Source organism: Tenrec ecaudatus, chromosome 10 (genome assembly GCF_050624435.1).
Source record: "Tenrec ecaudatus isolate mTenEca1 chromosome 10, mTenEca1.hap1, whole genome shotgun sequence".
NCBI lineage: Eukaryota > Metazoa > Chordata > Mammalia > Afrosoricida > Tenrecidae > Tenrec > Tenrec ecaudatus.
This window is the reverse complement of record NC_134539.1, coordinates 85,939,536-85,952,862: the sequence shown is the minus strand read 5'-3', so window position 1 is coordinate 85,952,862 and position 13,327 is coordinate 85,939,536. Positions and strand designations below refer to the sequence as shown.

At 50.5% G+C, this 13,327-nt stretch overlaps 1 protein-coding gene across 2 annotated transcripts in view; it reads left to right on the top strand.

Annotated features, from left to right (window-relative positions):
• The first annotated feature begins 253 nt into the window (after nucleotides 1–253).
• Nucleotides 254–13,327, top strand: part of PIK3R5 (phosphoinositide-3-kinase regulatory subunit 5) — a 36,411-nt gene continuing 23,337 nt past the window's right edge. For both annotated transcript variants that reach the window (XM_075559136.1, XM_075559135.1), the window contains exons 1-4: nucleotides 254–359; nucleotides 3,149–3,249; nucleotides 7,928–7,996; nucleotides 8,661–8,799. In XM_075559136.1, coding sequence (XP_075415251.1) covers nucleotides 257–359; nucleotides 3,149–3,249; nucleotides 7,928–7,996; nucleotides 8,661–8,799 — 412 coding nt within the window. In that variant the 5' untranslated portion in view covers nucleotides 254–256. The remainder of the gene's footprint in view (nucleotides 360–3,148; nucleotides 3,250–7,927; nucleotides 7,997–8,660; nucleotides 8,800–13,327) is intronic.

Here is a 13,327-nt window from a genome sequence, read left to right as displayed (position 1 = left end):
CAGGTCCCAGTCTAGCTGTCCACTTGATCCCAGATTCCTCGCTGCCTGGAACGCTGCACTCGCTCCAGCTTACATGCTTCCAGCAGACACCTGGAAGGTTCCTATGGTTTCCCCAGCCCCCACCCCTATCTCCACCCTCAGCGCCGTTAAGGAGTCAAAACGATGGCCTAGGGCTGAGGGCCCGCGCAGTCTGCTCCCCAGTGGAGTGCTCTAGCCAATGGCTGGTGTCTGTCCGCTCTGCAGGCGATGACTCAGGATGCAGCCAGGGGCCACGACATGCACGGAGGACCGCATCCAGCACGCCCTGGAGCGCTGTTTGCACGGGCTCAGCGTCAGCCGCAGCTCCACTTCATGGTCGGGTAAGGTGCCAGGAAGCTGGGGAGGCGATCTTAGGGAGCCTGTGGGCCTGGTGAGCACTCTGCCAGGTGCTGGACCCACGCGCCTCGGCACAACACCTGATGAATGTAGAGGAGGCCTTGGGTAGAGGGGCCCCATGACTTTGTCCTCATGGCCCCGTGCTGGCAGCCGCCATAGCTGCCTGGAGCAGACACGATCCTGCTGAGTGACACGTCGCCTTGCTCCAGAGCGCTCCTGTTGCCTAGGAGTCTAGTTCCTTCTCCGGCCCCAGCTTCCCCTGTGGAAGGGGGTATCTCAGCGCTCGCCAGCGAGTCGATTTCCTTGTCCCCCAGGGCTGGGAACCAGATGTGTCTGCAGGCTGGGGTCCTTGTGATCCTTTTGCTAGTAAACAGTCGCTCTCCACCCCCCCCCCCCACCTTCTCTCTCTCCTTTGCTTCACCAACAATTCCATGAGAAGGGCAAGGTGGGCAGGATGGGCTGCCTGCTTCTTAGACATCTCGGGGTCCTTCCCGCCCCAGAACCCTTCTCCTGCCTGGACGTCCTCCCTCAGGACAGCCCATAGCTGCTTCCTCCTCTGCCAGGTCAGGACTTGCCCTGGGCCTTGGCATGGGGTTCCGGTTCACGCCGCCGCTCACAGCTACGCAGCCTTGTCCCTCAGCCCCACCGGCGCAGTCTGTGCAACGGGAATGGTGGCGAGGGCAGCAACAGGAGACACCAGGGGGACTCAATGGAGATCATGAATGCAAAGCCCTGGTGGCGCCATGGTTAAGTGCTCAGCTGCCAACTGCAAAGTGGGCGGTTCTGACTCAGCTCGAGATCCACTTCTATAGACCAAAGCCTTGGACGCCCTTGGGGCAGGGGAGACACTCAGTACATAGTCGTTTTCTTCCTCCCTACGTTGTACCTGGGTTTTGAGGAGCCCTGGTGGCCTCATGGTTACACATTGGACCACCAGGTTAGCGGTTCAAAGCCACCAGCCATCCCAAGGAAGAAAGATGAGGCTTCCTGCTCCCTGAAAGAGTGACAGTTTCAGAAACCCACAGGGGCAGGTCTGCTCTGTCCTACAGGGTCGCCACGACTCAGAATTGACTGGGTGGCAGTGAATTGTTTGTTTGGGGAGGTTTATAGAAGGGGGCGGTCGTGGTTCAGTGGTAGAAGCCTTGCCTTCCAGGCAGGAGACCCAGATTCGATTCCTTGCTGATGCGCTTCAAGTACAGCCACCGCCACCCACCTCTCGGGGGGGCTTTTATCTTGCTGTGATGCTGACCAGGCTTCAGTGAGGCTTCCGGGCACAGATGGACTAGGAAGAAAGGCCTGGTGGTCTGCTTCCAAACCCAGCCACAGAAACCCCTCGCGGGCACAGCTCTGCTCTGGACACGCGTGGCACTGCCATGAGTGGACACTCACTCGGGCGCAGGTGGTTTTGAAGCTTTTCATTGTGCAGGGCCTAGGAAGTGTCTGACTTCTGAAAATGTTTGCAAGACCTACCGCCACTTAGACCCATTCCGAGAGACCTCCGAGATATGGGAAGGAGCCTGCGCACGCGAGGGGCTGGGGCGTCAGGGCATTGACTTCCACCCCGACTGCTGTGCTTCCTCTCTCACACAGAGAGAGAGATCCGTCTAGTGTTCAGGGGTTTACCCTTGCTGACAACAGAGAAACAGAGATCCCAAATAAGAAAGCCTGGGGAAGTGTCAGTGACAAAGTGATCATCTAGCCTTTAAAATAGAGATGAACGTAGCTTGTTCTTCCTGAACTTCATTGCCTGCCCCTTGTGGAAAGTCCCACGGCTGTCCCAGACTGCGTCCCGGGCCAGAACTCCAATGGCTCTCCTGCTTAGTCCTCCAGTGTACACGGCCTCTACCCTCCTTCCCTGAATCTAGAGTTCGGGCCCCCCACCAGAAGGAACCAGGGCAGGTGAGGCGAGGGAAGAACAGGTGCTCTCCAGAGCCCGGGGACCAGAATCAAGCCTGCCTCATTGGCCTCGAAGGGGCCCTCCACTGGAATGCTAGGCTTCTGTCTCTAAAGCCCCTCACCGATGTAAGAAACTTACTGCTATGTCTTGATGGCATGCGGTAGGGTTGAGACTGGCCTGTGCTCTTCTCCAGGACTCTCTTGCTGCCTTAGAAAGGAGTGCTCTCGGGCAGCCCCAAGGCTGCCCTCCATTTCTTCCCTCCCCTCCTGCCTGTGTAAGTTGAGTAAACAAAGGAAATAAATCCACAGAAACTCATATATGTATAAGAGAGAGTTTTATATATAAAGGGTAAGTGTACATTTAGAAAGCATCCCAACCCAGTCCAGTCCAAGCCCATAAGTCTGACTTAACCCTTGTATCTGACACTGATCAACAAAGTCCTCCTCAAACTCACAAAACACACAATGACACCGAATGCAGGAGGATCACAGGCCTGTGGGTAGAAAGTCTTTCAATCCAGTGGAGGTGTAAGCATCTCAGTGCTGGCAGGGGTCTCCACGAGACTTCTCCAGCACCCAGAGCTGCATCAGGGTAAGCCCATGTGGATTCTCCTCAGGGATGTCTCACAGGAAGTGAGCCTTGCCAGCTGAGGCAGAGAACTAGCTCAGGCAGCCACACCTTGGTCTGGCCATCCGAGAGCTAGAGACAAGAGAACTAAAAAGACGAGGCTCGCCGAGCCATTTCTCTTTCCACCTTTCAATTCTTCCCATGTGTTTATAAGCCAGGTTGGCACAATAAACCTTAACTATATCACCTCCTAAAGGCTGCTGAAAGACCCCCCAGCTGACCCTTTACTTATCTCTTTCTTCCTTTTAGCTGGGTTATGTCTGAACTGCTGGAGCCTCCAGGAGCTGGTCAGCAGGGACCCAGCCCACTTCCTCATCCTCCTTGAACTGATCCTGAAGAAAACCCGAGAGGTGAGGGCAGGGCAGGGATGGACGAGCAGAGCAGGAGCCACCTCCCAGAATGGAGCAAGCGGTGCCCCAGAACAACAGGTCTGGGGTGACCAGACCACCAGCAACTTTTGTCAAGGGTCCCGGGAAGTCGTGCGTTTGTGCTGACAGAAGCACAACAGCGTTTCTCAGAAGGGGTGTTGCCCCTGAGGGGTGCAAGTGGTGAGTGAGCGTGGTGGCTAACCAGAAGGTTGGCAGTTCAGGTCAACCCAGATGGGCCGTGGATAAAAGATCTGGCAACCTCCTTCCACAGAATGGGAAAGCTGGGGCGCACACAGCTCATTTCCTGTGACCCCACAAGTCAGGGTCCCCCATGGCAAGTGGTCACTGGGGGAGAAGGTGCGATACGTTTGACAAAAACAAGACTCTTGTACGGCAGTGAGGGGCCTGCGTTGAAGCTGCTGCTGCTTCGGGCGAGGATGGCTTGTCATTCAAGGCATTGATTGGACAGGACAGAGGAAGCCTGGTGGAATTCCTTTCCTCCGAAGAGAAAAAGAAGTGCAGGAGACAACCCATGGGAAAGGATAGAAAAGTAAACCCAGGCCTTCTCAAACACCCATCCTGGGCCTTTTGTGACCCCCAAACCCAAATTCACTGCCACCAAGTTGATTCCGACTCATATTGACCAGCTAGGACAGGGTAGAACTGCCCCTCCGGGTTCCTGAGGCTGAAAATCTTCAGGCGAGCGGAATACCTCCTTGTGCCGTAGAAGGACTGGGGGCTTCGAACTGCTGACCTGGTGGTTAGCAGCCCACTTATAACCCACGCTAAAAAGAGGGGTGCATATAACACGGAGCGGGGCTGGGAATCCAGAATAGATGTGAATCCCCAAAGGAAAGACGAGGGTCTCTCGGGGAGCTAGCTCTCCCAATGAGAAGAAGGTCTTTGTCCGCCCCAGGGGATGATGTGGGCACCGTTGAGCTGGTTCTACATCCTGAAGACCATGGCTGATGTCAGGTGGGTCTTGGCTCGAAGCAGAGAATGCCAGAAAGATGTGTACGTGTGTTCCATCGACTGCAAAGGCAGGCGCCCGTGTCGCCATCCTAAATGGCGGATAACTTTGGGGAGCATGGGAATTCTGGGGCATTTCAGTGTGCTCATTCCAAACTTGTACTTGGATCAAGAGGCAGTTGTGCAAACAGAACAAGGGACAAGCACATGGTGTAAAATCAGGAAGGGTGTGCGCCCGGGTTGAACCCTTTCACCGCGCCTGCTCAATCTGCATGCTGAAGGAATCATCAGAGAAGATGGATTATATGCAGAAGAGTGTGAAGTCGGGCTTATTAATAACCTGCGAAATACTGATGACACAACCTCGCTTGCTGAAAGTGAGGAGGACTTGAAGCATTCGCTGATGAGGGTCCTGGATTGTAGCCCTCAGCGTGAATTGCAGCTCATTGTCAGGAAGCCCAAATCCTCATCCTCACAACTGGGCCAATAGATAGCATTGGGATCCAAGGAGACGAGGTGGGAGTTGCCAAGGATTTTGTATTACTTGGACCCACAGTCGATGCTCACGGAAGCAGTGGCCTCAAGAGATCAAAAGATGCAGTGCATTAGGTAAATCCGCGGCACAAGGCCTCTGTAGACTATTGCAAAGCAAGGATGTTACTTTGAGGACTAAGGTGTGCCTGACCCAAGCCACGGTCGTGTCCAGTGTCTCACATGCATGTGAAAGGTGGACACGGCCTAAAGACAACTGAAGAATGGCGGTACTGGAATTGTGGGGCCGGAGAAGAGTGCTGAAAGTACCAGGGACTGCTCAAAGGACAAGCCGGTCTGCCTTGGAAGAAGTAAGGCCAGAGTGCTCCTTAGAGGCAAGGGGGGCACAACTTAGTCTTACAGACGTTGAAGGCATGGTCATGTTTGGTAAAGCGGAGAGTCGGCCTCGATGAGATGCATTGCCCCAGGGGCTGAGGCAGAGGATCCATTCGGAGGCTGGTGCAGGGCCATGCACTGTTTCGTTCTGCTGTGCTAGCGTTGCTGTGGGCCGGTGCTGACCCGATGGACCTAACAACCACAATAGCCATAGCAACGACAACATGTCCGAAAGGGGCAGAAGACAAGGCTCTTTACTCCTGTGAAGAGTTACAGCCACGGAAATCCACAGGAGCCGTTCCATCCTGTCCTGCAGGGTGACGAAGAATCCGCTTGATGTCAGTGAGCTTGGATGTTAGACACCCTGAGGAAGGAGCCCCGGTGGCATTGTGGGCTAGGCATTGGGCTGCCAACTGCTAGGCCATTGGATCAAATCCACCAGCCGTCTCTCTGGAATGAACTGAGGCTGTCCTCGTAGAGATTGTCCATGGTAGGAGACTTGATAGCAGTGAGTTTGGGGCAGGGGCATTCATTAGACCCTGGACAGTGGCTGGGTGGTACAAAGGTTTGCTCCTGACTCGGAGCCTTCAGGCTGGCGATCCAAAGTCAGCCAGCAGAGCTGTGGAAGGTCTAGCGATCTGGTTCTGTCCAGATCCCACAGCCAAGAAAACCCCGTGGAGCTGCTGGACTCAGTATCAGGGGGGATGCACTTGGCGGCAGTGGGTCGCTCGGGTTTGGGTTTCTCAGCCCCTGGTCACAGCAGACTGACACAGAGGAGGGAAACCACTTCTCAACCCAAAGCCATGTAGCAACAAGGGAGGGTGTTCAGCATGTTCTTGTGGGTTGGGGGAAGGTTACAGAGGACAGTCGTTTCCCACGCAGCCATCGGGACGCGTTACATTTAGTAGCGGTTGCGCCGAGCCCTTCAAAGCCCATCGCTCTTCCCATTTTCTCCCTGGGTTCTTCACTTCCCATCGCCTTGTTTCCTGTCCCTTCCTGCCTTCTGAACTTTGTTCTGGGGCAAATGTTGCCCCTTGGGTCTCGAACGGTTGCTTGTTCTAAGGAGCATATTCTTCACAGGATGTTACAGGCTTGTCTATTGTTTGGCTAAAATGTGATATTAGGGAGTGGGCTCTGTTCCAGGTTCGAAGGGCCAAGTCTTGAGGGTTCCTCCGGTCTCAATCAGGCCAGTAAGTCTGGTGTTTTTTGTGATTTAAAATGTTGTCCTGTATACATCTTCCACTATGTCCTGGACCTTCTACAGTGTTCCCAATCAGAGTGGTCAGTAGTGGTGGCTGGGCACCATCTAGTTAGTTCTGGTCTCAGGTTAGTGGTGCCTGGCCGGAAGAGGACAATTGCTGTGTCTTAGAGGGCAAGGTTTGCCGAATGGACTCAGCAGCAGGTATGGAGGACATGTCTTCGATTCAGGTTACAAAGAAGGAGGATTCAAAATTTGCGTGTGTTGAGTTACCAAGTGCAGCAGAGAAGGTGGGGAGACTTTCTCCGCCGCTAAAGTGCCCCAATGAACCAAGCAATTGAACCAAAGATTCTCTAACTTGGTCCAATATGTGTCTATGGCGTGGTAGGTTCTAACTACATGCTTTCAAAAGGAAGAAGTAACTCACAAAAGAATGCATAGAACTTAAAAAAATTCTCACCTCAATGATAATAAAATGAACTCAAATTAAGACCATAAAGGTATAGCATTTACCTAGCAAATTTGCAAAAATTATAATAACCAATTTAGCGAAGCAAGTGGTGCAACTGGTCCTTCCATGCATCGCAATATTATACATGGAAAATGCTTTGGAAAGCAATTGCTAATGTGCTTCAAAGGTCCTGTTTGTGCTTTTAATCTTTAAGTCATTGATTTTACTTATTGAAGGATAATAATCCAAAGTATAGCGAAAACGGACATGCCCTAAAGTCTTCATTACAGCAACCTACAGAAGAGCGAGAAAATGATCTCACTGTTTAAATGGAGCTGATGAAATTAGGGAGATCCAGCAGAAGGAATCGTGCACGGCTCCTAAAAATGATGGGGGCGGCAAGGGCTTCGACAAACTACAATCTCTAACACAGCGCCATCAGTGAAGAGTTCCCAAGACGACAGAGAGGCAACCAACTACGCACTGGGTGAAATACGAAGTGAAGGGTCTAGCTTATCTCACAAGGCAGAGGAAATTCTAGCTGGATGAAAGATTTAAACGTAAGAACATTAGAGGCTTCGAAGCAAAGAAGGAAAATATCCGAACATGCATATAATCCTTATGTGCCAAACAAAACCCATAAAGGAAAAGCTAACTCGTACATTTTCTGCACATCAAAAAATATTCCACAAAATTAAAGAATACAACAAACAGGTAAAAAATAGTGTGTGTGTGTATGTGTGTGTGTGTGTGTGTGTGTGTGTGTAAGTCAGGGTAGGGAGGGAAGCGATCTTAGACACCATGTAGGAAAATAGAAATTAATTTAAAGTATTGTAAGTAAAAGGCATCAAGAGTAAACTGCTCGCCTATTATTATGATTTTACCGAAGAAAATGCATAAGGAAAACTGGGATAAGGAAAAGCACATTGGAAACATTAGCTGTGGTTAACTTTGCTTTGAATCGGAGGGTGGAGGGATTAGCTGTGGTTAAGTTGGAATCGGAGGATGGTGGGACAGTATTGTGATTTTTTTTCCTGTCTGTTTTTCAAATGCTATGTCCTGTGGTGGCATTACTTTAAAAATGCAAGCAAGCCAACAAAACCGAAGAGGACTGGGATGAGACGGTGCCACCCCGCGCGTGCGCCTCACCTCCTCTCTGCCCTGTCGTCCCACAGGTCCAGGAGCAGGGCACCTACGACCTCCTCGCCCCTCTGGCCCTGCTTTTCTACTCTACTCTCCTCTGTGTAAGTCCCAGAGGGGCCGGGCGGGAGAGGCAGGGGGACAAGGGAGCCGGGAATTGTCACCCAACAGCCCTCGCCCCTTGGGGGAAACCCAGAGAGTAACTGTCAAGCAGCGACTTGAGAAGGGCGCCAACCCACACAACGACAGCTTTCCCTTCCGAACAGCCTCCCTGAAAGACCTCCCGTGCTCCATAGAGACACCACTGTGCCCGGCGCTCTGGTCCTCGGTGCAGAAGCCACGGGAGCAATCCTGTAGACAGATGTACAGCCCACTTCATTTTGTGCTTCCATGATTTCCCCCAATGTGGTCGCCCCCTAATTCACCAGACTGGTGGATCTAAATGACCCCATTTATGTGAAATCAATCTGCCCTCAAAGAATAAGCCTTCGGCTTTGCTGAGGGTATGTTCACAAAGGTGGCTTTGGTTTGAAAGGCATTGCCCCGAGTAAGTAGCAGTACGGTTCTTACAGTGGACACACCCCGGGTGCCATCTTGCCTTTTGTAACCCTGCCTCTGTGGGTGGCTTCCAGTTTTGCTGGCCTGGTCTTGGAGCAGTTCACTGCTAGGAACTGTAGAACATTCCAGAAGAGGAGCAGGGCCTGCTCTAGCGTATCAGTGAGCCTTCTCTCATCCAGACCTCTGGTTGCTGCTCTCTCTCCATCCCAGACGCCGCATGTCCCGCCCAACTCGGATCTCCTTCTGAAGGCAGCCAGAACCTACCACCGGTTCCTCACCTGGCCCGTTCCTTACTGCAGTATCTTCCAGGAACTTCTCACCTTCATCGATGCTGAACTCAAGGCCCCAGGTGCGTGTGAGGTGGCGGCGCGCGGGGCCTGGGCGCTGGGGCAGGATGCTTCCAGCTTTTCTCCCAGGTGTCTTTGACCGTGACCCTCCTCCACTTGCTCCTCTCTGCTTGTGTGCTGGGGCAAAGCCATAGAGTCTTCTCTTCCCGGTGCACATGAGGGGAGGTGGCTGGAAATGCACAGGCTGAAAGCAGGAAACGTGGAAGAGAACTCAGGACGGGATGCTGTTGTTTCTCACAGCCCTATGGGCATGGAGTTCACGTATCATATATCACATATCACACATATCATACAATTCAATAGTTCAGGCCCATCAAGAAGACTTGTACAGCCATCGCCACAGCCACTCCAAGAACATTTTGTCTTCTTCGTTCCTGGACTCATCGTTATGAGACCCTCATTTCCTCCCCATCTCCCCTGCCGTCACCCCAGTAACCCAGCTATGGACCCCATAGATTTACCTATCCTGGATTTCACACATAGAAAACATCCAACACAGAACTAAACTAGCAGCAATGGCAAAGTAAACCAGATAGAAACCTCCATCGGAAAGAAAGTAGAAAATATTCAAAACTAGAACATATTTAAACTGGATCATAAGGGTGATCAAATGATAGTTGTAACCTAACTGCCTCTGCGATAATTCACTTCCCGATGCATTCTGCACAATAGCAAGGTTGTTCACATCCCTGGTCCGTGGTCAGAGGAGATTTAATCCACAATTATTTCCCCATCACTTTTGTGTGTTTAACTGAAACGGGTCCAAAAGGAGGTCAAATAATAAGATGCTACATTTTCACCTACCGATGTCTGCCATAATTGATTCTGCACTGCCTTCTCTGACAACAAGGCTGTCCACCTCCTGCAGCTATGGTTACGGGGACTCCCCAGAGCTGGAGTCCACGTGTGGGCCCCATAAATGGACTTTGGACTTCCAGTCATCCACAGCCTTTGGCAAACTGGATGTTCACAATTTAAGCCCTGACACCATTCCCTCCTTTGGCTCTGGATTTTATTACTGACAATCTTTGAATCACACAGGCTGGTGTGCTTCTTCCATGAGGACTTAGATGGCTGCTTGTTTGAAGACAAGTCTTCCTTTTGATAGTGGGGCACCATCTCCTTTCCTCACTACACTTTGCTTTAAGACCTCTTCGTGAGGGCAAGCCAAGGTTGAATTCTCAGAGGAACCTGGAGTCAGAGGTTCAGGACAAGGAGACCCCACCACTTGACTGCCTCGTCTGGCTAGTCAAGACGGAGAAGGCCCACAAATGTGGACGAGTCCTGTGCTTCTGCTCGTTGCCCTGGGTAGACTCAGCTCTGGCTGGGGATGGTGGCTGGGGCTAGGCATGGCAAGGTCAGCGGGTGTCAGAAGCGGGGACCATGTTGGGTGTTTCTGGGTTTGCCCAGGCAGGGTCTGAAGAGGAGCTTCCTGAGAAATCGCAGGTGCCGTTACAGACCTGAACATGGGATCTAAGAAAATGTTATAGAGTAAGAGAAAATATGATCAAGTCGGGTTTACCAAAATGATTAGAAAATATATTAATATAATTCACCATATTAACAGCTCCAAGAAATATAATCATATAAACAGGTCAATGCATGCGTTGAAGACATTCTGTCCAATTCAACACACATTCTTGATCTTCGAAACTCCTCTCAAAAACCAAACCAAACTCCATGTGGACTTAGATGGTCGCCGAGTTGATTCTGACTCATGGTGACCCTGTAGCACAGGGTAGAACTGCCCCTGTGGGTTTCAGAGACTGTAACTCTTCCCAGGAGTAGAAAGCCTCATCTTTCTTCTGCAGAGTGGCTGCTGGTTTCGAACTGCTGACCTTGCAGTTAGACCAACGTGTAATCACTGTGCCACCAGAGTGCCTCCCCAGAACTCTTCTGGTTTGTGGAAACTATTACTCTATGGAGCGAACCATGGTGGTCCAGCAGTCAAAGCAGCTTGGGATGCTAACCAGCATCTGATACCTACCAGCCGCTCCAAGAGAGAAAGACATGTCTATCTGCTTCTGTAAGGCTTTGCAGCCCGAGAGACCCACAGGGGCAGCTCTGCTCTGTCCTGGAGGGTCACTGTGAGATGGAATTGGCTTGACAGCCATGGATGTAGGTTTCTTGCTTTCTTCTGGTTTATTAAGATCTGGGAGTTTCCTTCATAGAATAACAAGCCCAGGTGAAATGCCGGAGGTATTTGCATTAATATTGACCATCTTTTTCTAGGCAAAATGGGACCTGGGACAGTTCTGTTGGCATATAATTCACATATGCAATTCCATAGCTCAAGCATCTTAAAGAGTTGCATACTCACCAGGCTCGATTTTAGAACATTTTCCTTCTTTCTTGTACTCATTGTTATTAGCTCCTCACCACCCCAACCTCCCCTGCCACACCCCAAGAAACCACTAACCCAGTGACTATAGATTTCCCTATCCCGGGTCTCATATGCAGAACACACACACGCACAAAGGCAACAACCATGTACAACAGAAGAACCTCAATCAAACATAATGCATAAACAATTAAAAACGAGAACAAATGGGTGAAAGGGGAGATGGAATGATAACAGTTAGCTTGTCCACTGCCTGCACCAGTTATCCACTTTCCAGTGTGTTCTGCATCCTAGGCAAGACTAGGCACATCTCTGATCTGTGGACAGAGGGGATTCACTGGACCCTTAATCCAAATAGATTCTCCCTTCGCTTTTTTTTTTAACTGTAAAACTTTAAAGTGGGTCAAAAGGGAAATCAGAGAATAACCTCAGGTCCTGCTCGATGCTCACCCTCATGGAGAGATCACTCAAGGTAAGGGTGCTATGGCCAAGTGCGGTGACGAAGCTGGATGGCGCCGGCGATTAGAAAGCGTCGTGTCTGGGGTCTTAAAGGCCTGTCTTCCAACGAGCAGCTAGCTAGGTGAAGCATCAACCTGAAGAAATTCACCGGCCTCTGAAACCTAAGGATTGCAAATAGTAAAATCCAAATCGAGAGGCTGAAATGGTACCCGAGCTTAAATTGTGAACACCTGGTTTGGAAACCGCTATGGATGATGGTGGGAGCCCAGAATCTATGTGCAGGGTCCACACGTGGCTCAGCCTTCCGTGGCTCCCCTCCGACCAGTCGAGGGTGTGAACAGCTATCGGACAGAGGGCACTGTCAAGTTGATTGGGGCGGGGGTGTGTGTTGTAGCTTTAATAAGGTATTTTGCTTGTGCTAAAGAAGAAAAACAACAAAAGTAAAGAATATTTTCTCTTACAGATAAGGTACATTTTTAAAATATTTACCGGTCCAACAGCTACTTACCTATCCAAACCATGAGAATGTCCTGAAGATAGCTTTCCCACATACACTTAACTAGTTTTGTTTTTTTTTAAAAGAAAGAAAAACCCCAGCTAGAAATAGAAAAGAAATGTGAATAGCCTACATAGAGGAAATGATTGAATTTTTAAATCTTTATTTATTTTGGTGGTGGTTGTTGAGCACAGGAGGCCTGGCTGTGTAGTCATTAAGTGCTTGCCTGTGAACCGAAAGACATGTCGTTCAAACCACCAGCTACCAGCAGGGAAGAAGGCGTGGTCAACTTTGGACATCCTGTGGGGCAGTTCTGCTCTGTCCTATGGGGTAACTATGAATGTACACAACAACCTCACTGCCACCAAGTCTATTCCAACTCAGAACAACCCTCTAGAACAGAGTAAAACTGCCCCGGTGGGTAACCTTTAAGGAAGTAAAAAACCTCATCTTCCACAGAGTGGCTGGTAGTTTCGAACTGCCAACCCTGCAGTTAGCAGCCCAATGCAGAACCCACTGTGCCACCGGGACTCCACATCCACAGCAACACATCCACCCATCTACAGTTTCCACGTGTACAGCTCAGGGATGTTGATTACTTTCTTCGAGCTGTGCAAACATTCTCACCCGCTTTATCTGAGTTGTTTCTCTTCCATGACCGTGAACTTGCTGCCCTCTAAGGTTCCTATCTAATCTTTTGAGCTGCTGTTGTCAGTTTGACCCCCAGTAGTTGATTCTGAAGAGATCATAATGCTCAAGGGAGACCTTTGCTTTGCTGCTAGTTAAGCTAAGCTAGAGGACAGTCGAACGTCGCAGGAATAAAAGTACTTCAAGAGGCAGGTTGCAGGATTGAAGGAATTAACATTACCGTGTTTCCCGAAAGTAAGACACCCCCCCAAATAAGACCTACTTACAGTTTTGCCTCTCGCTGAAATACAAGGCATCCCTCCGAAAATAAGGCCCCTAGTAATAAGGTCCCCCGAACTGGACTCTGGACTGTAACGGCGGGCGCCGCCACACAGCTCACTGTTGGCCACAGCGCAGCCGGAGCAGACAGGAAGTGTGAGGTCTCTTAATAAAACAATAAATGTGTACCGTATTCTTCTTCATGGAAAAATAAACCACCCCCTGAAAATAAGACCTAGCGCATCTTTGGGAGCAAAAAAATTAATATAAGACACTGTCTTATTTTGGGGGGAACAAGGTATAAGCATTTCAGGTGGCATGAACATAA